The sequence below is a fragment of the Amyelois transitella genome, chromosome 21 (genome assembly GCF_032362555.1).
Source record: "Amyelois transitella isolate CPQ chromosome 21, ilAmyTran1.1, whole genome shotgun sequence".
Classification (NCBI taxonomy): Eukaryota; Metazoa; Arthropoda; class Insecta; order Lepidoptera; family Pyralidae; genus Amyelois; species Amyelois transitella.
The window spans coordinates 3,819,067-3,846,705 of NC_083524.1; the positions used below are offsets into that span (position 1 = coordinate 3,819,067).

At 36.6% G+C, this 27,639-nt stretch overlaps 5 protein-coding genes across 6 annotated transcripts in view; 2 read left to right on the plus strand and 3 right to left on the minus strand.

Annotated features, from left to right (window-relative positions):
• Window positions 1-27,639, minus strand: part of LOC106141654 (E3 ubiquitin-protein ligase goliath-like) — a 62,118-nt gene that overhangs the window by 24,518 nt on the left and 9,961 nt on the right. The gene's annotated exons all lie outside the window — the stretch shown is intronic.
• Window positions 5,009-7,801, minus strand: LOC132903058 (uncharacterized). The gene is made up of 2 exons (XM_060950339.1): window positions 7,243-7,801; window positions 5,009-6,469 (listed from the first exon to the last, which is right to left on the minus strand). The coding sequence occupies exons 1-2, from the start codon at window positions 7,663-7,665 to the stop codon at window positions 5,654-5,656; spliced, it is 1,239 nt and encodes a 412-aa protein (XP_060806322.1). The 5' UTR covers window positions 7,666-7,801; the 3' UTR covers window positions 5,009-5,653.
• Window positions 5,070-7,105, plus strand: LOC132903059 (uncharacterized). Its single transcript, XM_060950340.1, has 3 exons — window positions 5,070-5,307; window positions 5,516-5,610; window positions 6,500-7,105. The coding sequence occupies exons 1-3, from the start codon at window positions 5,070-5,072 to the stop codon at window positions 7,088-7,090; spliced, it is 924 nt and encodes a 307-aa protein (XP_060806323.1). The 3' UTR covers window positions 7,091-7,105.
• LOC132903062 (formin-like protein 1) lies at window positions 20,017-22,053 on the plus strand. The gene is made up of 3 exons (XM_060950348.1): window positions 20,017-20,248; window positions 20,339-20,439; window positions 21,313-22,053. The coding sequence occupies exons 1-3, from the start codon at window positions 20,017-20,019 to the stop codon at window positions 22,051-22,053; spliced, it is 1,074 nt and encodes a 357-aa protein (XP_060806331.1).
• On the minus strand, window positions 20,434-22,639 carry LOC132903061 (uncharacterized). The gene is made up of 2 exons (XM_060950347.1): window positions 22,187-22,639; window positions 20,434-21,275 (listed from the first exon to the last, which is right to left on the minus strand). The coding sequence occupies exons 1-2, from the start codon at window positions 22,637-22,639 to the stop codon at window positions 20,460-20,462; spliced, it is 1,269 nt and encodes a 422-aa protein (XP_060806330.1). The 3' UTR covers window positions 20,434-20,459.

The following is a 27,639-nucleotide window of genomic DNA, read 5'->3' on the forward strand; positions in this document are numbered from 1 at the left end:
AAGTATATGGTAAGAAAAAAAATTCAATATGACCAAATCTATACTATATATAATATATTATATATATATATATTATAAAGCTGAAGAGTTTGTTTTGTTTGTTTGTTTGTTTAAACGCGCTAATCTCAGAAACTACTGAACCGATTTGAATAATTCTTTCACTGTTAGATACTCTATTTATCGAGGATTATCCCGGATTTCCTACGGGAAACGTCAACAATGCAGGTGAAAGTTGAATGAGTCGGCCATCTGCGAGCTTTCCACGCGAACGCTGCGCAAACCAACAAAGATATAGTAAAACAATGTACTAAAGATGTGAAGTACTCATTTTTTGCCACAAAAAAGTCCGCGAGACCATATATCTATCTCTTAAGGTTTACTTACAATAACCACTTTTATGTTCATTTTTTAAGATTATTTTTTCATTATAAACATAAGTTATTTTGAAACCAATTTTCATTCATTATAAATCAGACGAATAGGTTTTGAGATATAGTCGTTATAAACAATTTGCAGTGAAACATTTAATACGGTGAACCAGCGTTCTTTCTAATACGCGTGACCGCCTGACCGCCCCCCCCCCCCCTCCTCCCCCTCCCCCTCACCCCGCATCTTTCGATCGCCCTGCTCTATCCTACTTCCTACATATAGATAGGGATTATTCTACTTATAAAACTTCCTTTGTATGTAGCAGTGAAAACTGCATTCAAATTGAACCCGTGGTTTTGGAGATACATGCTAACATTCATTTATGTAAACAATTGTATACTGCAGCGCATCCTGGTGATTCGTAACCGTAACACCTATCTGAGAACATGCACCAATCAAATCTAAATCCAGTAGTGAAAACCGCATTAAAATCGGACCAGTAGTTTTGGAGATATATGCTAACATTGGTTTGCACAAACAAACACACAAACGCACAACCTCTCACCCTAAACGCATATATACGGTCTCCGTTCGGTCGCGGGTAATGATGTTGACCAAGTCTATAACAATTAGCAGCTATATAATTGATAAAGCCGAGGAGGATGTTTGCAAAAATAAATATGATGCCCAAAATAACTATTCCACGCGGACGAAGTCGCGGGCACAGCTAGTTAAAATATAAAAATAGCTATTACGTATCGGGTCGCATTTAGTGTAGACTGGACCCACTACATGCAAAATTTTAAGAATAGAATATTTACAATTGTTTTCCACAAAACCAAATCTGCAATAGTAGTCCTACTAAGTATATCACGTTACATTTCGTATCATATTTATTCACAGATTACATAATACGATATCATAAATAGTGAGTGCTAACCCACTTACATAGTGTTTATAGTTGAAATTAAAAGCTACAACGCTTCCTTTTGTTCTTAGCATAATAATGTTTGTATGTCTGTATTTTCACTTGCTTGTGACGTAGTACGTTCCGCTGTGGTCTCCCCTGCGCCCCTCTTCACAGTCCGGGAGCCCTATATGAAGGGGGGCTGTGAAAAGGGGCGTAGGGGAGACCGCGGCGGCACGACGTCACATGCTTGTATCGATCATTACATATGCAAACGAAAAAAAATACAGCAAACATAAAATAAAAGTTCCGAACGATTAATTCAAACCGGACAGTCGATAAAGGGCTCCGAAAGCCCGCCGACTAAACCCAACCAAACGACAAGGTCTGACCATGACAGAGCAAGTCCTTGTGTTTGGCCCTGAAGTATGCCATGGAAGGGAAGGGATCATGTTCTGATATCGATATAAATATTTTCTGCAATTCACCTTTTATGTTTTACGACAAATACGAGTATATTTCGTGCAATAGTATTTGTGTGCCTAAAATTATATTCTTCCCAATATGTATTTTTCGAAATGTACTAAGTAGAATTAGAAACAGTTTTATACAGTAAATGTTTACTATAATTAAAAATAATTCATTAGTTGCACTACAAAATTTCCATCATCCATATTTAAATGGATATACCTAGTATGGCTCGGCAAATATGGAATACACGCATGCCTTGACACATACTTATGTATATCCCACAAATAGACAGACACCTAAGTCAAGCGAAACATTAACTTAAACTGCTGCAAAGAAATATCTCAGACCCGTTTAGGCACATATGATTTTATTCCCCAAGAAAAATATATCGATATCGATTATTAACGCTGATTTCCCTCACTTGGAAGGGTCGCTTCGAACGGGGCGCGTCGCGTGCCAGCAGTGAACTTGGGGTATAAAGCCATTATACCGAGGCCGTAGTGAACTTGCACCCTAATGGTGACCCTGGGCGAAAGCAGCCCGCCGGCGCTGAAGGCTGAGGTTATACAAATTGTTTGTATTGTGATAAACTTTCTTATAAATTTGTGACATTTCTGTCGATTTCTCCATCACATTAAGCTCTTGAGCAATTATTACCCGGGCTAGAAAGTAATGGAAGCAGTAACATTTTATTTTTGTACTTTCTAGATCTTCAGCAATTCAAAGCCAGTAATTTCTGTTCAATCAAGAAACGAACCATTAAAATCTTTCGACATTAAAAAAAATTGAATCAAAGTTTAAAAAAAAACGGTCCCAACTGTCTACGTGTTAAAAGGTATTGAATCCTTCAAGTTTCAAAGAAAAGCTCAAGTTAATCGTCGGGATCGTCACATGATTGGCTGACAGAAAGCAATTTTCCCATGATCTCTTGCAGTCAATCACTAGATGACTTCCTATCGTTTTTGCGGTAGCCAATCAGCCAGCGAAATGGAGCGAGGCACACTTAATCAAGTGTTTTTGTGCCAACTACTGTCAGTTCCGTGCAGAGTAAATTGATAGGCTAAATGTGTTATTTAGAACTCCAATTTTTCTTCTATTGTAAGATGTGATACTTGCCAGCACTCTAGGAATCTAATTCAACAGTTGGCACGCATTAGTCCCAACCAACCTCCAAACAAATAAAGTTAGCCCATGTAGCAATTGCTATTGATGGTGTTGGGTGTTTCCACAATCAATACACATAAATGGAACTGGCCATGATGTGAACAGGTACATTTGAGATAGACGAGAAGAGTAATGCAATGGCGGCGGTTTTATGCTTCTAAATGGAGGAAATCTTTAGCCTAGATTTGCATCATAGATACATTTTGGGTACTGCTAAAGATATAGATAAAGCTATTCTATACGCCATCATTAACTGTCTTGTGCATCACTTAGTACATTAATGTAGTAGGTACTAAGTGATTAAACCATGGCAACAAAACTATGCAAAATTAACTACACAGGTTCCTGAAATTATAAGCCGAATTCACATAATTATGATATTTAGAACGATGAAGATTACATTAGACCAAAAATTACATAGTTATTTGGAATAATTTCAGCAATTCACAGTCAGAAAAACAAGGAAATTGTGCGCAAGTGGCATGTGCAAATTTGTGTTGCTAATAATTCCACAGTTTTTTTATACTTGTTTCATTAATAACAATTTTTATATACAAAATTAGTCTTATTGCTAAACACATTCTAAAAATAAACCTTTTTACTAAACAGAGAAATTAAGTGGGTGTTAAAGTTACGTAGGATTTAAAGATAAATATAACAGGCAAGTATATTTCTAGACATCAATTATATTAATCATCTTTATATAACTTTGATGTCTATGATCATCACCTATAACAAGACAGCGTGATTTAGTAATAAACTCTACTTTGCTGTAGGCTATAAAAGGAGTATTAAATACAAGACGACAAAGGACCGATAACGATATAACCATTATTGACGTCACATTGCCGACTGCCTCGTGAGTAAAGCCTTCCGCATCGCTTCACTTCCTGTGCCCTATAATAACCATACGACCTATTTTCTCTAGGATGCGATCTGAACTTTAATTACTTTTCTTCCGCGTTTTGCTCTTCCGTATATTGAATTACTCGTACTCGTATATGGAGGGGTTCAAACAGCGGATAAAAGTGGTTCTGTTCTATAACACCAAGACTCATGATATTAATGCTAAATATAATTAAGGTTAGATAGACTATATCGAAACTCAAAACCTCCATGACATTCATTAGTGAAATCTTTACCGATATAACATTCGTTTGTTTCTCAAAAAATATAAATCACTTGCATATTAATTAAAAACAGCGGCACCTTTTCTATCAGATAATATTCTGTTCTTAATTCCAAAATCTAACATCATAAATAAGAAATATAGGACGTGGTCTAATCTTATTAAAACAAAAGCATAATGGATATTTCAAGAATAGCTGAAAAAAATATGGATGAGAGTGATAGCCAATACATTAAAACACTTCCATTCAACAGGTGATTTCCCAGCTAAAGACAAACGTAAAGAGTCAGTATATTCAGTTTAAGTATCTTTGGACGAATAAAATTAAAGTCATACGTGAAAACAAAACCTCATAACAATCAATCTATAAATACATAAAATTGGTTCTAACTTTCCACTTCAAACGAGTTTTGCTATGCAACTACATTGTTGTGATTTATTCTTTTCATATTTTTTGATTTATTTTCGTTTCTGTTTGTTGTCTCATTTAATTTTGTTACCATCCTTGAAACATCCAAAATATGCCTAAACTTGATGTTCACTTCAAAGTCTGTAAGTTTTATTAATAACAACTTATTATGATTTTCATGCTCAAATTACGATTTCGCTTTGATCTCTATTTTTCTATTATCTTCATTTGAACTTTTCTATATAGAGAGTTTTTTGTCTATTCCTTTTCAAATTTAACTTATTACGCTATAAAAAAATTACGAAGTGATCATCAAAGCTTTTAAGACTTCGAGACATGAACGCAAGAAAAGTCATAAAAAAACTACTGACACTCGTATTAATTAGTTGAACGAAATACATCACTCATTTAAGCCGGGTCCAGACGAGTGTAACGTGTAATGTAATCCACCGTGTAATGTAACACGAATTCTACGTGTGGACGGCACTACGAGCATTACATGTAACGCTCGCGCGGCGCTCGGGGTTGATCCATCGGCTGTCGGTTTTTCGCGCGAACACAAAGACGCTCGCAGTGCTCGTTTGGACGGCGTTCGTGACGGTTGTGTCGTATGTACGTTCATGATGTGGAGTGACGAACAATCGCTTGAACTTATTAGTTTGTATCAAAAAAAACCTGTTATTTGGGATCCAAAAAACCCGCAATACTATAAAAAAAATCTGAAACACGATGCTTGGAGTGATATTGCTCATTCATTGGAAAGAGATGTAGAAGAATGCAAAAACAAAATGATTAGTTTGCTTGCTTCACATCGAAGAGAAAAAGGAAAAGTAAAGAAGAGCCATAGTTCCGGAAAAGGTATGTTTTATTATAAATTTATGTTGCTTTACATATTACACACTTTTATTTATTAATTTAGTTTTTACGGTATTATCACTTACTTGCTATTAGTACAATTATTACTTCTATTGTATACCCACTATATTACTATATTCTACTATATTTTACTATACATATATGTACTATATTCTATTGTATTGTTTATTTATTGTAATTTATTTTACAGGTGGGGATGAAACGTACAAAAGTACATGGTTTGCTTACGAGGCGCTGGCATTTTTAGGAGATCGAAATAATCCAAGGAAACGACGCAACACAGAGGTAACTGCATTGAACTAGTTTCCTTCGACTTGATAAAAAAAACTTAACAATATGTATTCTGCCAAGAAACTGTACCCTCGTTCATAAAATAGTCATTAAACTCATCCCTAATTTGTTTTGCCGTTGAGGCAGCTCTTCTAGGTACATTATTCAATGGAAGTAAAGATGACATTTCACAATCTCTCCGCCAACTACCTTCACATAATCTTCCGTTTTGGTCGCTGTCAAGTGAGCCAGGGGGTGCATACAAGTTTTTAGATGAATCCGTGTTTCTCAAAAAATTATGCAAGTGTGCAATAGCCATGACTATAGTCTCCACGGTTTTGGGCTGAAGGAGCATAGGTTTTCGTAGAACTCTGAACACAGATGCTGTGATACCAAATACATTTTCTACAATCCTGCGAGCTCTGCTTAACCGGTAATTAAAAATTCTTCGCGGCGATCCCTTGGGGTATTCTCCTGGATAGGGTTTCATTATATTGTTTTGTAAAGGGAAGGCAGAGTCTCCTACAAAAACATATGGTACTACTTTGTTTCTACCTTGCAGTGCTTCAGGTGCAGGCAATCTTAACGAATTATTTTCTAGTTTTTTATATAATTCAGTTTCCTTAAAAATTCCACCATCTGAAATGCGGCCTTGACATCCGACATCCAGAAATTTATAATTATATTCCGCGTCTACTAAAGCAAACATCACTATACTGAAATTAGATTTGTAGTTACGATATTCTGTGCCACTATGTACCGGAGCCTCGAGAATGACATGTTTACCGTCCATGGCTCCGGCACAATGGGGAAAATTCCACAATTCATCAAATCTGTTTGAGATCTGGATCCATTCTGACTCTGTTTTTGGCAGCTGAAACAATGAATTTCTTTTTAATTACAGATTACAAATGAACCGGAACAGAGTGCATCTACAAGTGTCGAAAATGATAACAGTTTGTTTGATAACAGTTCAGAATTTATATCACCAACTGGTCAGGCCCCCAAAAAAAAGAAATCAGACGAAAATAAAAAAATGGGTATGCTTTCGGAGGCTCTTGGCCTGCTTAAGAGTGCTGCTTCTAGTCCTACTCCTGAACCCCGGAACAATAATCCAAACAATTTTGACAGTGAAACCCTTTTCTTTTCAAATTTTATATGCAGCAAGATGCAACAATATAACAGAAGTACTAAAAATGCCGTGCAGCGAGCAATAATGGACGTAATATTCAAAGCCGATGAAGGGTGCACTAACTTTTCTCAACATTATTATCCATCGGCATTCAATTACAGTGGGTATACAACAGGCTCGGTTCCTTCATCAAGATACTGCAATGAACCACCTTCTTTGTCTAATCGCTCAGAACTTACTTCAGGGTATTCAACAGGTCAAAATCAAACAAGTTGCCCTACTGCTCCATATGCTTCACCTGTTCCCTCAGAATTATCTCAAACTTCATATGAAGATGTAGACTTTGTGAATGACCTGATTTGAAAAGAATAAATTTTGTACTACATGTTTTGAAGATACAATTTGATTCAACTTTCTAATTTTAATTTTGGAATAATTTTAATTTTGCTTACCGTACTTAATACAATAGCTTAATTTGTTATTTTAATAAATAAATAAAAATATGTAAAACTCACCTTAATGTTTTCTTTCAATGCTTTTATAATCGCTTCACAAACTTCTGGTACAATGCAAGACATTGACTGTTTTGAAATTCTGAAGGTGTATTGAAGGCTTGTAAATGAATCTCCTGTTGCCAAAAATCTTAGTGTTAGAGCCAGTCTATCTTGCGGCGAAATTGCAGATCTCATTATAGTGTCTTGTCTTGATATTTTAGGCGCAATGATTGTTAACAAATATTCGAAGTCAGTAGGCGACATCCGGGTAAAGTTTTTATATTGACCACTTATATGTTGAGATTTTAGTTCCACAAGTAAAGAAGATCTTCTTTTATACAAATTAGTTTTCCACCATCGACGCTTCCGACTTTTGCGGTCTTCAGTTAGTAAATACATGAAAATAAAAGCCGCACCAGCTATCACGACCTTCCTATTCGGCATGTTCGTAGCAACTGAGTGGAAACAGCTTTTGAAATATTTTCGCGTTCACAATTCGCTTTAGTTCGTGTGCCGTCCACACTGTTGATACTAAATTACACGTAATCTTACATTACACGTTACACTCGTCTGGACCCGGCCTTACAGTCTGAATCACAGAATTCTGCAGCTTGTCATGCACCAATTGTGTCCCGATGGTTAGCAGTAGTGCTTTGTGCCCTCAATGCGAATTGTTATCACCTCTGGTTTCTCCCATTGTTTGATTCGTGACCTGAATCCTTAGGATTTTAGTAAACCACAAAATCTGCACAGAAGGTACTTAGAAAATTGTTAAGTAGTGTAGAAGTGCAAAGTTCTGATATTGAAAATCATTAACAGATTCTCCGTCAACTGGTTTAAATGATATTATGAACACAAACTTGAGTAGAACTGACCAAAATGGTCCTTCGTTACTGGTATAAATCATTTCATCGTCATCAATTTAACAGACCTGACACAAGACAACGTCGACTTCAGACCTAGACACCAATACATTGATGTGCACATCGTGTTAGATTAGCTCTTAACAGCTACATCACAAAAGCCCTGGCCTCACCTATCACCGTGAGATAATTGCCCTATTGTCCAACCGTGCATGTTGCGTCAATATAGGAAATTATATGCCAAGGATACCTTTCGTAACACTGATATAGAGTACGTCAGGAAGTGTTTATAAGCACACGTAATGGAAACAACTTGAGACATAGCTGATTGTAAGGTTTAAGAAACATCATACGTTGTGAAATTAAAATAATAGATGCCGTGCTACAAACCTGTGGCATAGATTATGTCATGACTTTATTTATTGAATTTTATACCATCGAAAGAAATACCGCAGAAAGTTGCGGATTATGCATGGATGTGAGAGGTAGAGATAAATTTATGATCATAGTGAATAATTATTAGCCAAAACACGGACTTAGATAATGATGAAATGTTCGATAAAAGACCTAGGCATAAACTTTTAATCTCTTTAAAGTTATTACATCATTGGCATAGTTTTCAAGGCAGTAACATTTACAATTTACTTTGTGATATGACATAATTTGTAGACTTTATGTACATATTTCTACAAATGTTATCTCGCTCTCGATTTTAAACGTTAGTAGGAAGATAATTCTGGTCCATTATAAACCATTTATGACTTCGTGACGAGGTGGATTGCATTGACAGCATAATCCAGTCACCGTCACAGTCAATCACATTTTGTGTATCGTACAAGTAACATGAATATTTGTCCGCTTTTATCAACATTAGGATTTACTTGTTGTACGAGTAGAGGAGCTATGTCCCTTCAGTACTTGTCGTGCAGTGCAATAAAGAGTTTTATCTATCGGATAAAAATATATAATACGCTTTATATGGGATCGTGGCAAGTTGAAAGATATAGTCTCTGCATACCCCTCCGGGAAAAAAGCGTGATTTTATGTTATCTATCTTTCTTGTTCACTAGGCACTCATCCTTCGCAAAAACACCAATTGGCGTCGCTGTTTTTATCATTCGATAAAAGGTCGATTTTATTAAACCTATTTGATAAAAACACTCGTATGAACGGTCAATAGCCGATACAATGGTGCGGTCAACAAACTACATCACATATTTGTATAAATCAATCGGGGTATTTAATTGATAACTATCAAGGACGAATGGGAATGAACCCAGCGTTTCGAAGAATAAATTTAATTTTTTTTGCCATACTGAGTGACTGGCTGACTCAAAAAGACCATATAGAATAGTAAATCCATTATTGCAAAAAATATATAACATAAAAACTTATCCTATACTTATGCAGCTACGAAAATCTACAAAAGGCGGCCTTATATACGAGTATTATGCTCTTCCATGCAACCACAGAACATTGCGCAAGAACGGCCAAAAGTACTGGCAGTGGTAGGGGGCTTCAACATGTATGTTTCTTGGTTCATAAAACGTGTTTTATGTGAAGCTGTGGGTATAATCAGCGAGTTTTATATATTTTTCTAAGTTTTGTAAACAAATTCGTTATACTTTTAAGGCACATACATGGTTATTTTATGAACAACACATGCTGCTGTATAATGAGGTCTTGGTTTCATCTGCCTTGCAGATGCCTCGTATAATAAATGAATTAAAAAGTCAACAAAACTCTTCGAGATTTACAACCCTGGATAGAAATCTTGCTTGAAGAGAGTTACGGATGAAGATCCAGCTCCGATCTGAACTCACTAAGTTAATCTTGTGCCTCATCTTATTATTCTCTTTACTGAGGGTAGTGACAGCTACAAACTACTTAAAACCTGTTCAGAGACCTTTTGAAGACTTGGCCATATGTCAAGATGAACGGGCATGTGTCCTGATCGTATCCTCATTATGTATTATAGGATGTGTCCTAATAATATATTATATCAATGCACTGAATTATAAGAAAGAGAATAAATATATACGGGACAAATTACACAGATAAAGAAACTTACTACAAGACTTGGTACCTAAAAAATTGTGAATGAATCACACCTTACACGAAAATACGTAGTCACGTAGGTTATGTAAAAAATCGTTACAGTTGGTAACAATAAAATTAATCGTGCTCATGTTAAAACGGTTAACAGCATTACCGCTTCATTAGCATAGTAGGTAGAACGCAACAAAAACATAGTGAGTCATCGCATATGTTGTCCGACTAAAATGAAATAGACACGATTTTAAACATTCATAAACATCGACAATTTTACGCGACCGCCCTAAAATAATATTGTTTTGTGGGATCATGTAACAACTCATCATTTGTATCTATTATATTCCTTCCCTAATAGTAATTTAGTAGCCTCTCATAAGTTTTATTTTATTCCGATCAGTCGGGAAATGTGCCGGGGAACCACATCGCTTTCTTTATTGAAATGAAATTACCTACATTTGTGATTTACACCATTCTTTTATTAATTTGTTAATGAGATATCCTCAAAACTATACATTACTAGAGGCCGCCCGCGACTTCGTCCGCATGGAAACCCTATCAATCCCGCGGGAACTCTGGGATAAAAAGTAGCCTATGTGTTATTCTGGGTCTTTAGCTACCTACATACCAAATTTCATGGTAATCGGTTCAGTAGTTTTTGCGTGAAAGAGTAACAAACATCCATACAAACTTTCGCCTTTATAATAGTAGTAGGATCTGTTGTGTTAGCTATTTCAGGCGAAATTCTGTTAAAATTTTTATTTCATATGTAAAGTATATTATTCAAAAAATTACCCAAGTGCAGAAATCACCCAGACACATAACAATATTTTGCAGGATAAAACAAGATTATGGCAATTAAGTTATTAACTTACGTACGACTGTTCTGTATAACACTAGAAACATCTATTACGCAAGGCCAAGCGATAGGATTTTAATAGTTTTTCAAACATAATTTGCAGTAATAAGACACACTTAACTAGTTTAAAAACCTTCGACTAAAAGACAAAGAAATAATAATAATTGGCACTGGTATACTTACTTTGGTTCAGTAACAAATTGTTGGTTACAAATAAGAGCAAAGAAAATCATCTCGATGTCTCTTGTCCGGTAATTGAATGAACATAAAATTCTGTATACATTGAATAAGTATTACGAAAAAGAAGTCGGATTAAAAAAAATAGTATAAGTATAAAAATTCGTGGAATAATGCTGAGATTTAGAAGAATTTAGTATTTTACAATAATTTTAAAATGTTACTTCTGAACGAAGAAATGATTAAGAGGTCAGTAAATATTTTTTTTACAAGATTATTTGAAAACCTAATTTTTTCCAGCCCATTAAATCCGTTTGATCTTGCATGACAAAAAGCCGTATAAGATAAAATATGATAAAAATCTTTGTACACACAACCTAGAATTTTATCATTCCGGAAGATGTTAATTATACTATTCACGGCGGAGTTTAATAAAATAATCTGCAACAGTTGTCATATAGGAAGGTCCTTGGGTCCAAGGAAGTGCGTGGGAACAACAATATAAAGTAAAATACAACAAAATGTGTAAAAGAATTTGTAAACGATATTTGATAATATAAAGCCGTTTTATGTTTGTAGATCAAAACACATAATATCTGCAGTACATCACTATCCTTTTGGCGTTAGCCAAAATTAGTTGCTTATTTTTACTGGGGATGGGTGCCCAGGGTCAGTAAATAAGTAAATATAATATGATCCTGGAATGGACAAGTTAAATCTTTACAAATAGCGCCTCCCGTCTGACTTCCCCGCCTTTGCAGGGTAATCTAAACCCATGTGTTTACAGTACAATACATCAAACTCTCTTCTGTACATGAACAAAGGCATGTAGCTTCTTCGAAGAGTGGTAGAACCATAGAAATTTTGAAGAAAAAAGATAATTATCTTTTTCCGTTGAGAATATTTAATTGTGACTTTTCATAAGTTGTGGCGATTTGTGTTGTAGTTGTCATACTATAACATTGTTTAGTCATGTGACCTAAATTGAAACACTGTATACACACATTCATGAATACACACATTCACTTAGTCAAGATAAGATTAGTAGTAGATTCAATAGAAATTGGCTTAATGTATCTCTTGTTAAACTTGTACATTAATTAGCAGCGCTTTAAGAATTGTACAAATATTAATGGTGAATTACATACATACATAAAATCACGCCTCTTTCCCGGAGGGGTAGGCAGAGACTACCTCTTTCCACTTGCCACGATCCCTGCATACTTCCTTTGCTTCATCGACATTCATAACTCTCTTCATGCAAGCTCGGCGGTTTCGGGTACTAATGGTGAATTTGGTACAGATATTGAAAGAATGTCGTCTGTGACTTCGACAAGGCAGGCAACTTTAGGCAAAAACTGAGAGAACAACGGTTATTTCCTTTCTCAAAGATTGAAGGGCTGCCACCCAGCGCGATCTCTCGTGCTCTACGCTGTGACCCCGAAGTGAATCATGGCCTTCGGATCAAGAGAAAGTCAAATGACAAAAAGGTCAATTCCGCACGGCTGCTCGACAGTTGACAGTTTATATTATACTGTACTACCTTAGCCCTTCTGATGACGTCACTAATTAATATGCGGCCGACTGGCACTCCCAGATTATAAACAAACGGGAAATTCGGTCAAGGTACGATGACTTCGCGTGATCCCTTTTACTTTTAATTTATATTTAATGCAGTAAGGGCGGAATAAGACCCTTTAAAATATAAAGTAACACGTTCCGTACACTGCTTTACATAAAAAATGTTTTTGACCTCGATAATGGTTGCGTATTATTTTCAGGTGACCTTTGAATCCTACTTTTGCCGTTATTGACGAAATCTATGTCGACCGTTATTAGCAACAGGTTGTATATTCTAGGCAATATAACAAGCGAATTCTTATTTACATAATTTAATAAAGAAAACAGATTAATTGTTTTCTTCCCAATTCTAATTGGTTCCAATCTTATAAAGCACCTGAATCGACGAGGAATCGTTGCATCTAGATTGAAGATGCATTGTTTATTCATTCTAAAATCAAGAAGACTGCAATCATGCCATATTTACGAGGCAATAATACACCTTTGACAACAAACCCGGAAGACTAAGGTAGGTGCTATTGTTTACTAGCCTTCCTAAGGTTGTGAGTCTTTTATGTGTATCGACCCTCGTCAAGTTCAAGTAATCGAATAGACAAGGCCAAGCGGGGTCGATATGATAACAAATGAACCAAAAGGCACGTACCACCTCCAATATCTTAATCAAAGACGAAACATGGCACACTGACTGAGTTTTTGAATTACAGTTCCGCGTTCATATCACACAAGGCCGAAGTTATTCAAACTAGGCATACAAAAGTAATACCTACATTCAAAATTTGGATGATATCATAAAACTTGAGGCTTAATAAGGTCTGTACTTGAAGCACGACCCTTCATTTGGTCAGATAAACTTTTATCGACTTACGCTTCATAATGATCAAGAGTAAAAAGGGCTTTTTCATGTGAGAAACCTATGTAGATACTATGGTAGATACATATAAAAAAAATCTGGATTTAGTGTTTTAAGTAGTAAACTAACAACCCACTTCAAACTAGAAATAAGTTTGATACTATTGGAAAACGGCGTAAGGCTATGTGACGACGTCACACAAACGTAACTTGACACAGATGTTTGATAGCCCTTCAAACACCATGTAACAATAGGATAAAAAAACAAAACAGAACATTGTTTTATCGCATATAAAAATTAAATTGGCGAATCGTATCGAAGAATATGAAACAAACGTAACTGTAGAGATTACCTACACGCAAGCAAATCATGCGGCTGCAATATTATGTTTCCAGTGTTACGCCATTCTTATGTAATCCAATAATAATGCGAATTAAACACGTCCTCACAGCGCTGATGATGTTGACGACACGACAGGTTACGACTTAATTGATTCGACGTATTCTGATTCGCTTAGATTGTTTTGTAGGAGCGTGTACTCGTAAGTGTCATTCGTTCCGATTCCCCTGCAAAGGTTGCGAAGCAATATTAAAACCTGATTTACCCAACCCAAGATCGTGGTTACAGGCGCAACTCGGGCTTCTTTCTTTTCAGCGAGGTGTATTGCAACCCAGGACTTCAATGTCGCCATAAGGACGATAAAGTTTTGTACGATTCGTTTATCATGCATCGCATATTATTCATAATGTGTGATACAAAGTTTGAGGTAAAAATACTCTATTTTACTCTAATAGTAAACAACTATAGTCGTAATTTAGTGTATTTGTTGAAAATTACACCCAAAAATTACAACGAAGACTAAAAAAAGATTACCACACGTGAATTTGTTACAATTAGTTGTGCCGTTACATCACATGTTGCACATCAGTGAATAATAAAATCAGGGCCTTTGCGGGGGAGTAGTTTTATTTTTCGTTTTGTACAGACACTAATGCATGAGAGGGGCATATAAGGCTAAATTTATGACTATTGTACAGCATTTCATAAAAAAAAAATTCCGCTCTCTTTGATGCTGCTAAATGGAATGTATTCTTTCGAAATGAAAGCTATGTTGTACGAAAATTTTGCCCGCAAGCGACCCTTGAACTTGGGAGTTGAGAGTTTTATCATTTTGCCTACACTAAAAGTTTAATTAGCTGATCAATGAAATCAGCTGACTGTGACCTTTTCAAGACTATTGGATCTGTCTACCCCGTAAGGGATATAGACGTGATTATATGTATATATAGAAAAATTAGTAAATCTCTCAGAGATACAGCAAACGGGGTAATACAGAAAGAGCGCGCATCGCTGGTCGGGCCTGCTGTAGTTTTTGCACTTGGTTTCACTACTTGGATAGCCTTGGAAGGGAACTTTCGACAGTCTGTTCAACTTTCAACAAACGCAGCATAATTAGACGTTTTCAACTCAGGATTAGAAACTATGCTTATTTATAGACTTGACTGCGTTCAATGTATTTTCGCATTTATAAACGACATGCAGGGTACTTGCATCGCATGCATTTTTGGTTAAGTTAATTGATTGCCTTTTTCTACGATTATTCTTAAATATTAACTGTTATTTTTTAAATGTCGTGTCTTTCTCAAAGGCCACTTGTACCCTTGCATCCATTTATACATTTGCATCCAATTCAGAATATCGATATTTTTTATCATGGTTTTCTTGCATCAATTCTTCATTATCATAAAACAATATGTTTAATAAATCATCAGAATGATGTTAAAAAATCTGAATATTGTAAGCAAAAAATAATCTCCCTTCTTTAACGCGTTATACCTCAAATAATAAATAACATAGCTGACGTCACATAAACATAACAACGGTTTAATAGACTCAGCATTTGTTAGCACACCATAATGAGTAGAAAGCCTTGAATTCTCCATTACGAGCTAGTCCATGCGTGATGCAACTTCGTTAAAAATTTATATTCGGTTAATCGCAGTTTTCATATAAATCAGGATTCGCAGCTTTATTTTTAATATCGCAGAGTTTATTATCGTGAAAGCATCGTTGTTATAGGTCAGGTTACACACAGCTTCGGCAGATATTGTAAATAGACGCTTGGAAGTGTGTGGTATGATCTGTTTGGAGCACGCATGTGTCAACTATCCAGAACCGGCTCTGACGCGGATATAGCACTGAGTGTGACTGCATAAATTAATTGAATGGTTTTATATTCATAACTAAAATAGACATAGAAATCTGTATAAGGTTATTCTTAATTAACTTTTTTAATTCTTAATGTCCTTCAAAAACAGATATTACAGAAGAAGAAGGCAAGAGAACGCTTAAAAACTAACGCTGTCTCGTTTCACATCATAATAAAAGTAAAACAGCAATAATTTTTCGCGCGCAAAAACAGTGTCACGCATGTCATGCTTCGAAGGCTGAAACGCATTGTGTATAACAAGAATTCAATTTGTCAAGGAAAGAACTTCTAATACTAACAATACTCGGTAATATAAGATTTGCGATATTTTTCAGACATACTAATCTTACAATAACTTATTACGGGTTTGACTGCTTGGGTTTGTAAATATCTGTCTACATATTTACTTGTATTTTTTTTTTCTACAGTTGACTCAAGGGACATTTTCATCAATTAGCTCTTACACAGTTGACTGGTAGACAAAGTCCTTTGCTAAAACTGTCTTTAACATAATTGTGTAATGATTATCTTTTAGGAACAACGATAAATATAATAGTAAATACGTTTATTTTGATACGATCTGACCTGGCATTCAGCGTTGGCTCTCGTGCCAGCTGAACAAATAGTTTCGTAGTACACGGCATAGCAGAGAGAAGATAGTGTGAATTCTCCATACTACCGATTACAACATGTAAATATGGGCATTATGAAATTTTCTTAATTCGAGACCGTTTGTTCTAGAAATTAACGTACATACAACACGTCTCGGAAAAGACACTAAGGCCACTTTCAGCTGTAGATGATATTGAGATTCAGATATTGACAGATTGCTAGCCCATCACCTACATGAAGAATCTCAAGTCTATTAAAGAAGCCTTTCCTTTCAATTTAAGTAACATCATGACGATACCCAAAAAAATACGGGTTAAATGAAAAAGTAATGAACGAAGAAGATAAAAAGTAAAAGAAGGCATGGTAAGAGATCTTATCGGAGTATCACTTAGTGATTATGATAAGAGGAAGCTAAATATAATTGACGCTACATTAAAATAAGACAGCAGGAAGAAAACAGCCGGTCACTGAACAGAAAGGTATTCTATTTGTTTTGGAAGTCTACTGGAACAATAATAAGCACTAATTCCCGCAAATATGTTGCAAATGTCATCAATCAATTATCCCTTACGTAATAAACATCTACGTGTATAATTATACCAAACAAGAAATTCTTGTTATTTGACAGTAATAATTACCAGTTATGATAATTATTCAAATATAACCTGATTACAGAAGGAAACGAAGACAGAATAAAAAAGCGCATTAACCGTAAACTAGGATTCGTATACTTTATAAATACTGAAGTCTCCCATACTTACTAAAATATAAAAAAAGAAGGCAAACTATTTCGAAACGGCCGTAAAATATTCTCTATGAAAATTTCCGGATGGGCTGATATCTTTCTACTTGTAATCATTACAAAATTCAATGATTCGAAAGAACTATGCTCTATATACGCGAAGTACGAGAATGCTAATGAACCTTATCTGGATGTTGCAGTATTATCATGAGATGTAGCAATATTATCATAACCAACATATGTCCCAACAGTAATCCTACTATTATCATAAAAGGTAGCTAAAACAAAATAGCGATAAACTTTTTCTGTTGTAGTAAGCTTAGGTATATCTTGTTTGAAAAGTTCGTAGACCTACAATTTACAAGCTCATTTAAAGAGAGTAGGGTAGTCCTATGTTAATATTTGGTAATCAGAAGTGTCCTGTATTAATTTTGACGTCAAACATGTGATAAGTCTATATTTCGACCTCACTGTTCTTAAGGAAATTAAAACAACAAGTAATAAGTCTTAAAACTTATCAGTTTCTAATTTATTTCTCTAGACCTAATTGACAACTCACATCCTCATTGTCTTGTGTTGTGTTTCCGTAGCAATTTATTGTAAAACTACTTACTTCTATAATTCTGATTGTGACGACAGTTCTCAGCTCGAGGCCGATACGTTTCCGGTCCGCCATATTAGTTTATTTATAGGTATCGTCTTCCACTTCCACCACAGGAAGTGTAATCAAATTGTTTCTTAATCTTATGCCAAGCGCGACCGAACGGAACATTATGAAGTGGCAACACTTCCTTTTGTGCAGTAAAACAATGGCTGCATATTAAAAAAGAACTGTTCATTTTTAAAAATTGAGTCACGGATCCTATGCATTGTGAACACAGGCCGGTCAGAGATTAAATTGAATTAATTAAAATTGTTGGTTTAAAATTAGAAACAACCTTTTGTTTTGTTTCATGTCTGACCTCTCATTGAAAGTTCAAACTCAATGAAAGAAATGTTGCAGCTTTTCAATGGTATCGCCGCAGGGTATTACTCACAAAGAAAGATAAGATACGTTAATTCAAGTATGACCATTGACTTGGCAGATAAAGTGAATTTTGTCCCCGGTTCTCTGGATTTAGTTTCACTATACCTAACTGTAAATTGTTACTCTTGAGCAGCGGCAAAGAGTTTTAAGAGAAAATTTTTATTAAACATGTTCTTTGCTGTATTTCAATACAATTTCGCTTGTTCCTTATGGCAACACCTGCAAATTATCTTGTATAAAGATGAGACATTTAAAACAGTGTCAATGAATGTCCATGACGGGCATTTCGCTAATAGATGCTGGAAGCATGTTGTGAAACGAATCGCCGCTTATACATATCCAATCCGATCCGCACCGAAGCCCTTTATAAAACATGATTGGCAAAGATATCTGTTACCGTTAGTTAAATTATAAGTAAGTACATACTTAATTTTATAAATGTCTTGGACGTTTTAGACGCTTCTAAAAGTAAATTTTAGATTTTTGTCCAAATTAACCCTACTAAATTATGGAACATTTATTATTACACATAAATTTAGTGCATGGAACTAGGTACCTAAAGATAACAACAGAAATGAACTTTCGCCATAATGAGGTGAATGACATCCGCAAACCCAAACAAATTGTTTATGTAGACGATGATTTAGGCGAAAGGTTGTTGGCATCTAAAAATCTTAGATTTCTAGAATCTTATCTGTGTATTTGGGTCATTATAATATCAATAATCCGACATTTTACACGTACGATCCATTTGAAGAAAAATGTTTATGAGAAATACTAACAGAATGTTTATTTAGAACTGACATTAATAACTCAATCATTGAAGATATGTTTTTTCTCCGGAACTAAAATACGCAGTAGCCACAGATCGGGCAGTAAGATAAATATTTGTTCTAAGGAAATGCAATATCCTCCCGCTTCGAGTGTTGCGATACTTTAAAATTCGGCCAATCTAAATTTGGCCAGGCGGTGTCATTCAACCCTCGGATAACCATTGACCGCATAAGATAAGCAATATTTTATGGTTTAGGATTTATATTGAAACCTGCGTTCACTGTGCTAAAAATTTAACTTTGAACAAAATAGTAGAACTTTATTACCAAACTAGCCTTCACGCCTGTCAAACGATAAACCTCTTTATTTTCGTTCCCGCGAGATTTTCAGAAAATCTCCTATCACATATTTAACCCAAATGTTGAATATTCAATTTTCTAGACGTCACTCAGTAATGAAAAAGTTTTATAGCCAAATAATAAGAGCAACACAGTACAAAGGTTCTTTTTCAAACATTATCATTTTGATATAGATTGCACTAATGTGTTATTCGATTCCGGGGAAACTAAACAGGATCTTCATGATAAACGCGAAAATAACTCGGTTACAGATACGGTTTGGTCAATGGCGTGCTTTACGCGTGCTCTTCGTGTCCAATTAATTCTGCTTATTAAATGTAATAAAACATAAGAATGAATACCGATAGCGTTTCGCGTAAAAATGTCGGAACGATATGTTTATCAGGCTTATTAAATGTTATTTCTCGCTTGAAATTATCGAGGACAACAAACCCATAAAGAGGGCGCTTTCGAATAGGCGGGTCCACACAGACCGAGCAGCCTCGCGAGGCATTTGCCGCGCGAGGCCGCTCGGTCTATGTAGACGTGCCTCGGCCGAGGAAATCGCGTGTACCGCCGCGGGCGAGCGACCGAGCGTCCGAGCAACCGAGTGTCGGCTTTTTGTTTTGCTCAAAGGCGCCTCAGTCGTTTGCCGCGCGCACTCTGGACGCACGTGTATTTTGTTTCGTGCCTCGCTCGAGCTTAATAATTATGGATAAAGATCAGTGTTTGAAATTAATATCTCTCTATGGTGTAAACACCTGGCTATGGAATGCAAGTGATCCTAATTATACAAATAGAGGGCTTAGAGAAGATGCCTGGTTAAATATTAGCCGCGAGATGAATATCCCCATTCCTGATTTAAAAAAGAAGATGGAGTCGTTGATGGGATCCTACCGGCGGGAAAAATCACGAGAAAAGAAAAGTCGTTTGACAGGATCAGGTAAGATGTATATATTTATTAATTGCTTTCACATTTACTACTAAGAACTATTATCTACTATTATAAAAACTTGTCACTTTTATCTTCCAGGTCGTGATGACGTTTATAAATCCAGCTGGTTTGCATATAATGCCTTTGCATTTATGTCTGATAGGAACGAGCCAGGTACCACGCGGGATACTATGGAAAATGTAAGTACATATAATATTTCTTATTGATAGTTATCTTGCCATGAGACAGTTCCATTCGTAATAAAATGTCTTGCTAGGTGGTCACGTACCTCTTTAGCATTATTTGCTCCCCGTCGTGGTATTTGTTGAATTGGTAATAATGATGTTGGTTCTGATTCATTTCGCCAACTACCTTCTACCATTTCCCCGTCATTTCCCACCACATCAAAAAAGCCAGGAGCTGCAAAGCTATTAGAGGATGTTCTCCGTAAATAGTTATACAAATGAATTGATGCTAAGACCACTTTTGTTGCTTGTTCCGGTTCCAATAACATTGGTTTACGCAAAACTCTATAAACAGAACTTAACACTCCGAAAGCGTTTTCTACAACTCTTCGTGCTCTGGAGAGTCTATAATTAAAAATTCTTTCCTTTGAACCTCTTTCTGGATTGCCCTCGTAAGGTCTCATGGTGTATTCATTCAGCTGAAAAGCTTTGTCACCTAATATATAAAATGGTACTTTGGTAGAGTACGGTATTTGCAAAATTGTGGGTGATGGGATGTTAAGTTCTCTTTTTTCAAGTTTTTGATATAATTTTGTATTTTTAAAGACACCTCCATCAGAAATCCGTCCTTTACTCCCAACATTTACATATAAAAAGTTGTAATTTTCATCTACTAAGGCGAACAAAACTATACTTGAAAATGATTTATAATTATCATAGTCATTGCCACTGTTTATGGGAGACTGTAAAACAACATGCTTGCCATCCATCGCTGCTACAGCATGTGGGAAATTCCATTTATTAAGGAAACCGTTTGAAATTGCGAGCCACTCTTTTTCTGTAGCCGGCACCTAAAATTGATATAAAAAAGTATATATTATTTTACAGAATGAAACCGATACTAACGATGAAACAGTAAGCGCAACTCAACTCGCTCAAGACCCTTCACCTGACAACGACAATATTCAAGTTATGGAAAATCAGCAACAACAAGATGACACCAATAACACACAATTTAGAGTTGGAACGCAAGACCAGAGATCCAGAAAACGAAGCAAAAAAAGACCTGCGAAAGACACAGACGATTTATCGGACGAAACTCTTTCCGAAGCTTTCAGGATTCTCCAGCAGTGCGCAGAACCACAGCCAGCCCCACAGCCGCCTTGTGACTCGTATTCGGCATTTGGACAATACATAGCCAACGAATTGAGAAACTATGATCCAGTAACTCTGGCGCATGTAAAAAAAGATATATGCGCAATAATATTTCAAGCCAACACAGGAGCTTATCAACAATATGGCTATTATACACAGAACTATGCTAGGTCTATGCAACATCCTAGCAGTCATGCTTCATCTTACACCGATCCGATGTCTCCCTCACCACTACCTCCTCAACCAGCAATTACCTCCTTTCCGATGACTTCTCCAATTCAATCAGAGATTCCACTTCCCCCTTCCCCTCCAATGACTTCTCAAAATCCATCAGAGATTCCTCCTCCCCCTTCCCCTCCAATGACTTCTCAAAATCCATCAGAGATTCCTCCTCCCCCTTCCCCTCCAATGACTTCTCAAAATCCATCAGAGATTCCTCCTCCCCCTCTGCCTCCTAAATATACTAAAACATAATGCGAGCGACACGTTGAAATTGATTTCACTTTTCTTTCTTTTTCTTTTTTTGTTATTTGTGTGCAGTTACTGTGAAAGTTATAATTAAAGTGATTGGACTAAATTGAATAGATATTGTTTTTCTTTCACTTACCTTTACATAATCCTTTAAATGTTCGATGATGGCATCACAAACTTCAGGAACAATCTTCGATATAGATTGTTTCGAAATGCGAAAGAGATACTGCAAACTGGTATAAGAATCTCCTGTCGCTAAGAACCGTAATGTTAAAAGTAGCTTTTCTCTCACGGTTATCGCTCGACGCCAGTTCGTATCATTTCTCCGAAGTTTGCTTTGCAAGTTTGAACACAATAGATCCAACTCCTCTGCATTAATGCGTGCAAAATTTTTCTCCACTCCATCATTAATCAATTCTTGGTACAGTTCGTTTCCATAACATTCCTTTCCATTATATAATCTGTTTTTGTATAATGTCTGGATCCAATATTGTCTTCGTTTAAGTTTTTTTTGTCTTCTCTTTTTTATAATCCTATTTATAAGTATAAAAGCAACAGCTGCCACCGCAACACGTACGTGTGGTGCCATGATGTCTTAACTCTCAACTGAACGAACGAACGGCTCGGGCTTGCCGCGCGCAGCAGCCTTGCGATGATACCGAGGCTGCCGCGCTCGTTCGGGGACAGTTTCCTCGCGCGGCAAATGCCTCGCGAGGCTGCTCGCTCTGTGTGGACCCGCCTATTGACTAACGCGGGATTTGGTAGCGGCCACTGTTGGCACTTACCTATTGTTTTAGCTTGCTTTGAAACGCTGAAAGCGAACAATGTGTGTTTGTTATTTCAATAAATGTTTAATCTGCCGCCTTTAATTATTACGACACAATAATTTTCACTAGTTCAAATGTCGAAGGAATCAACGGATTTTACTTTACAGCTACTTTTTGTAGTCTCTTTTTTGTTTGAGTGAAATTGTATGAGTATAAATTATCAATGAAAAATTTAGGACGATAATTATGTTGTCTCTTTCTTTAAATTTCGCAGATGAATTTAAAAATGTTTTTGTAGCTTTTCTGCTAAGATCTTGTTCTAACGAAGGTTTTTTTAAAAGAATACTTACATAGGACACTTTCTGTCAATTCCAAAGTTATCAGCAATCTCAACGTTTTTGAGATAAGTAGTGAAAGCCATTAGTCACGCTTTGGCTCCCTTTGTTATTGTGCTCGTAGTTGCGTACCTACGTATCTTAAACTGACTATGACCACCTTATTTGTTCTTGGTATGGTGGGATATACTGAACTGCGTGCGCGGAGAGACGTTTCGCTTGCCTCATATATGTATATTTAAGCTACTTCGTGGCAGATCTCACAACCCCGAATTTCTATCTCTGCTGAAGCTGTGTGTTCCCGAAGGGTACGTAGGGCGCCGCCGCCGGCCGCCGCTGCTGGAGGTGCCCCGGGCTCGCACCGGGCTGCTGCGCGGGGCCCCGTCGCGCGCGCGATTCGTAATGTCAATCGGATTTCCGAAAATATTGACCTGTTTGCATGTTCTCTGAGCGAATTCATAACAACAGCGCTATATATTGTATGCTACAGTAATAATAATAATAATAATGACCCCCCCGTGGGTTCACCTTGTCGCGGTGGGGGGGCTTAAGGGAAAAGTGCAAATAGTACAAGGGCTTTTACATCATCACCCTGTACCACCCACACTAGGTATGAAGGAACATACAAGCTTACAAAACACCCGAAAGCACCAATTGTCTTTTCCCGACCAACGATCCCAACTTTCCTCTCCTACTATCCACCTATTTTTACCCGTTATAATATGGAGAAAGATAATTTAAGTAGGTATAATTTGCGGTCGCTGCCCGGGGGTCGCCGGGGCGCACCTGGAGCCGGTGCTGGGTGCTTCAGTATACGGGACACCGGTGACGAGGAGCTGAGCAGGCGGGCTCCCGTCACACAAGATGCTACAGCCGGTCGCCGTGAGCTGAGCAGGCGGGCTCGCGACGTGGAAGCTACAGCCGAAGTATCTGGCGAGGATACTATTTCTTTATTTTCATCCATCCCTTCAACTCGCCCCTCTTATATGACAAGGCGAACAGCAACCTTGTCGACTACTAGTACGCTCGAAAGTGTTGTGCAAGAAGTCAACCTAGACTCAGAATTTGCACCCACTCAGAGTTCCCTAAATATGCGCATGAAATGGTCAACAGAAATGAACATGTTTATACTGCGCACTTACCTCCAGTTAACAAATCTAGACACAGACACAAAAACTTACCTCGAACCTCTACACCTAAAATTTATGGAGAAATTTCCGGATGTGACAGTCAACCGACAGAGAATAGGTGACCAACGCAGAGCGATAATTAGAAGAAAACTCTTGCCTCAGAATATAATAGACCAAATATACAGTGAAGTCCAGAAAGAGCTACAGCGACACCAAGAATCACATTTTAACTTAAACACTTCCATTTTACAAACAATGTCTCAAAATTCAGCAACGCGATTACAACCAAGAGGTAATAGTCAGACTCGCATGAGATGGTCTGATGAACACAATGAAGCTATTATGCGAATATATTACAGAATAACTCACATGGATACAAACAGAACCACCTACAGAAAATTATTGCATGAAGGTTTCGTCAGTATGTTTCCATCTCTTTCCCATCTAAGTGAACAAAGAATTGCCGATCAAAGAAGACTTATTATAAATAACAAATATATTAGTGACTCCAGATTAGCTATGATAAGAAGGGAAATATCTGAAGAATTAAACCATACTGAACCCATTTTTACAACAGAACAGAACAATAATAACAATGATCAATCACCACCTGTGAATATAGAAGTTAATCATTTTGATGAAGCTATCCCTCAATCAGACCCAAACCAAGAGAGGCGCCAACATATTGACGATACCTTCCAAACAGCATTTCAACACTTCAATAATATACACCCAACCCAAAGAACCTTTATTCCAAAACAAAAGTCATCGAAGAAATTGTCACTTATAGTCGAATACATAAATAAAATAATACTGCCGGAACATATTAATAAAGAAACTGATTTTGATACATTCCAAACAATAATATATTGTGCGGCCTGGACTGCAACGAAGGCTAATGGAGCTAAATTGTCATTAGACAATACAGGGACCACAAAAGTTCAAAACAAATATAAACCATCTTGGCAAAGGAGATTAGAAAAAAGAATAAATGACCTCAGATGTAAAATAGGAAAATTGACTCAGTTTGCCAATGGCACTACAAACACTAGATTAAGAAAACAAGTAGACAACATTATAGATCAGTATAAAACCCATTCCATCCATGAACCTCCGAATACAATTATTTCACACACATTAGACACACTAAAGCAAAAATTATCTGTGGCATCGGCCCGATTGAAAAGATACACTACGTGCACCATAAGAAAACAGCAAAATAACCAATTTCGTGCCGTGTGGTTGCCGGCACCAATACAAAAAAGAATAGGACCACTCCATCTCTTTCCCATGGATGTCGTAAAAGGCGACTAAGGGATAGGCTTGCAAACTTGGGATTCTTTTTCAGGCGATGGGCTAGCAACCTGTCACTATTTGAATCTCAATTCTATCATTAAGCCAAATAGCTGAACGTGGCCATTCAGTCTTTTCAAGACTGTTGGCTCTGTCTACCCCGCAAGGGATATAGACGTGACCATATGTATGTATGTATGTATGTAACCAATTTCGTAATAATGAAAAGCAGTTTTATCGTAATATAAAGAAAACATCATCCAATTTTCAAGATATTGATGAAAATAATGAAAGTAATAGACCGCGGGTAGAAGATTTACATTTGTTTTGGGCCAATATTTGGGAGAACCCTGTACAACACAATCAACAAGCAGAATGGTTAGTCAATGAAACAAGCCGTACTAACGTAGAAACACAGCCTATGCAGTTCGAAAGTATCCCTATTGAAGTTTTTCAAAGAGTTATAAATCGCGTTCATAATTGGAAAGCCCCTGGATCTGATTGCATTCACAGTTACTGGTACAAAAAATTTACATCTTCACATATTTATTTGCTAAATTTTATTAATGATTTTATACAAAACCCTGAATTAATGCCATCATATGTTACAACCGGTACAACTATAATGATTCCCAAAGATAACCAAGACCTTCAAAATCCTGCAAAGTACAGACCGATCACGTGTTTACAAACCCTATACAAAATAATAACATCTTGTGTTGCCGAACTAATATACACACATACGGATAGTAACAATATACTAGCTGAACAACAAAAAGGATGTCGAAAACTATGTCAAGGTTGTAAAGAACAACTGCTGATAGATTCTGTAATTATATCAAAAGTCCATAAATCTAAATCAGATTTAGCCACTGTTTTCATAGATTATAAAAAAGCTTATGACTCTGTTCCTCATTCCTGGTTAGTTAAGGTTTTAGAGATATACAAAATACACCCAACTATTATTACATTTTTAAAGACTGCTATGGCCAGATGGAATACTCGACTAAAATTGGTAACACCTACTGACACCATAGAAACTAACCCGATAATGATACAACGAGGCATTTTTCAAGGTGATGCTCTGAGCCCGTTGTGGTTTTGTCTTGCCCTAAACCCACTTTCTAACACACTAAACTCTAGCTCATTAGGCTATCAAATTCCAATTACAGAGTCAGACGGACAAACAACTAACACTATACTGAACCATCTTCTTTATATGGACGATATTAAGCTGTATGCTAAAAACGAGGGTCAACTAGATCAATTGATTAACATAGTAGAGCAATTTACAAATGATATAAAAATGGAGTTTGGGTTAGATAAGTGCAAAACCAATTCTATCAAAGCAGGTAAACAATGCCAACATAACTACACACTACAAACAGGACTACAAATAGACTCTTTAGATGAACTTGACACGTACAAATATTTAGGAATTAATCAAGCACTACAAATTCAACATAAAGAAACAAAACAAAAATTAACTCAGCAATTCCGACATCGCCTCAACGCCATTTTAAAATCCCAACTTTACTCAAAGAATACAATAAAAGCAATTAATACCTACGCCATACCTGTACTCACATATTCCTTCGGGGTAATAAACTGGACAAACTCAGAGTTGAAAAATCTGCAACGTATCATAAACACAACTATGACTAAACACCGCAAGCACCACCCTAGATCCTGTATACAACGTCTAGTATTACCAAGAAATGAAGGAGGAAGAGGAATCATTGACATAAATAATCTGCACAATAAACAAATCACCACTCTTAGACAATACTTTTTTAACAGAATGATACTATCCAGTATACACAAAGCAATAGTACAGAACGACAAAAAATTAACACCTCTAAACTTAATAGACCCAAACATACAACCCAACGAAAAACTTACTAATACTAAAACTAAAATAGCTGAATGGGCCGCAAAGTCTCTACATGGTAGACATCGCCAAGATCTAAGCCACCCCTCTGTCGACAAAGAAGCGTCGAACGCATGGCTCGGTCGAGGTGAACTCTTCCCTGAGACGGAAGGCTTCATGTTGGCCATACAAGA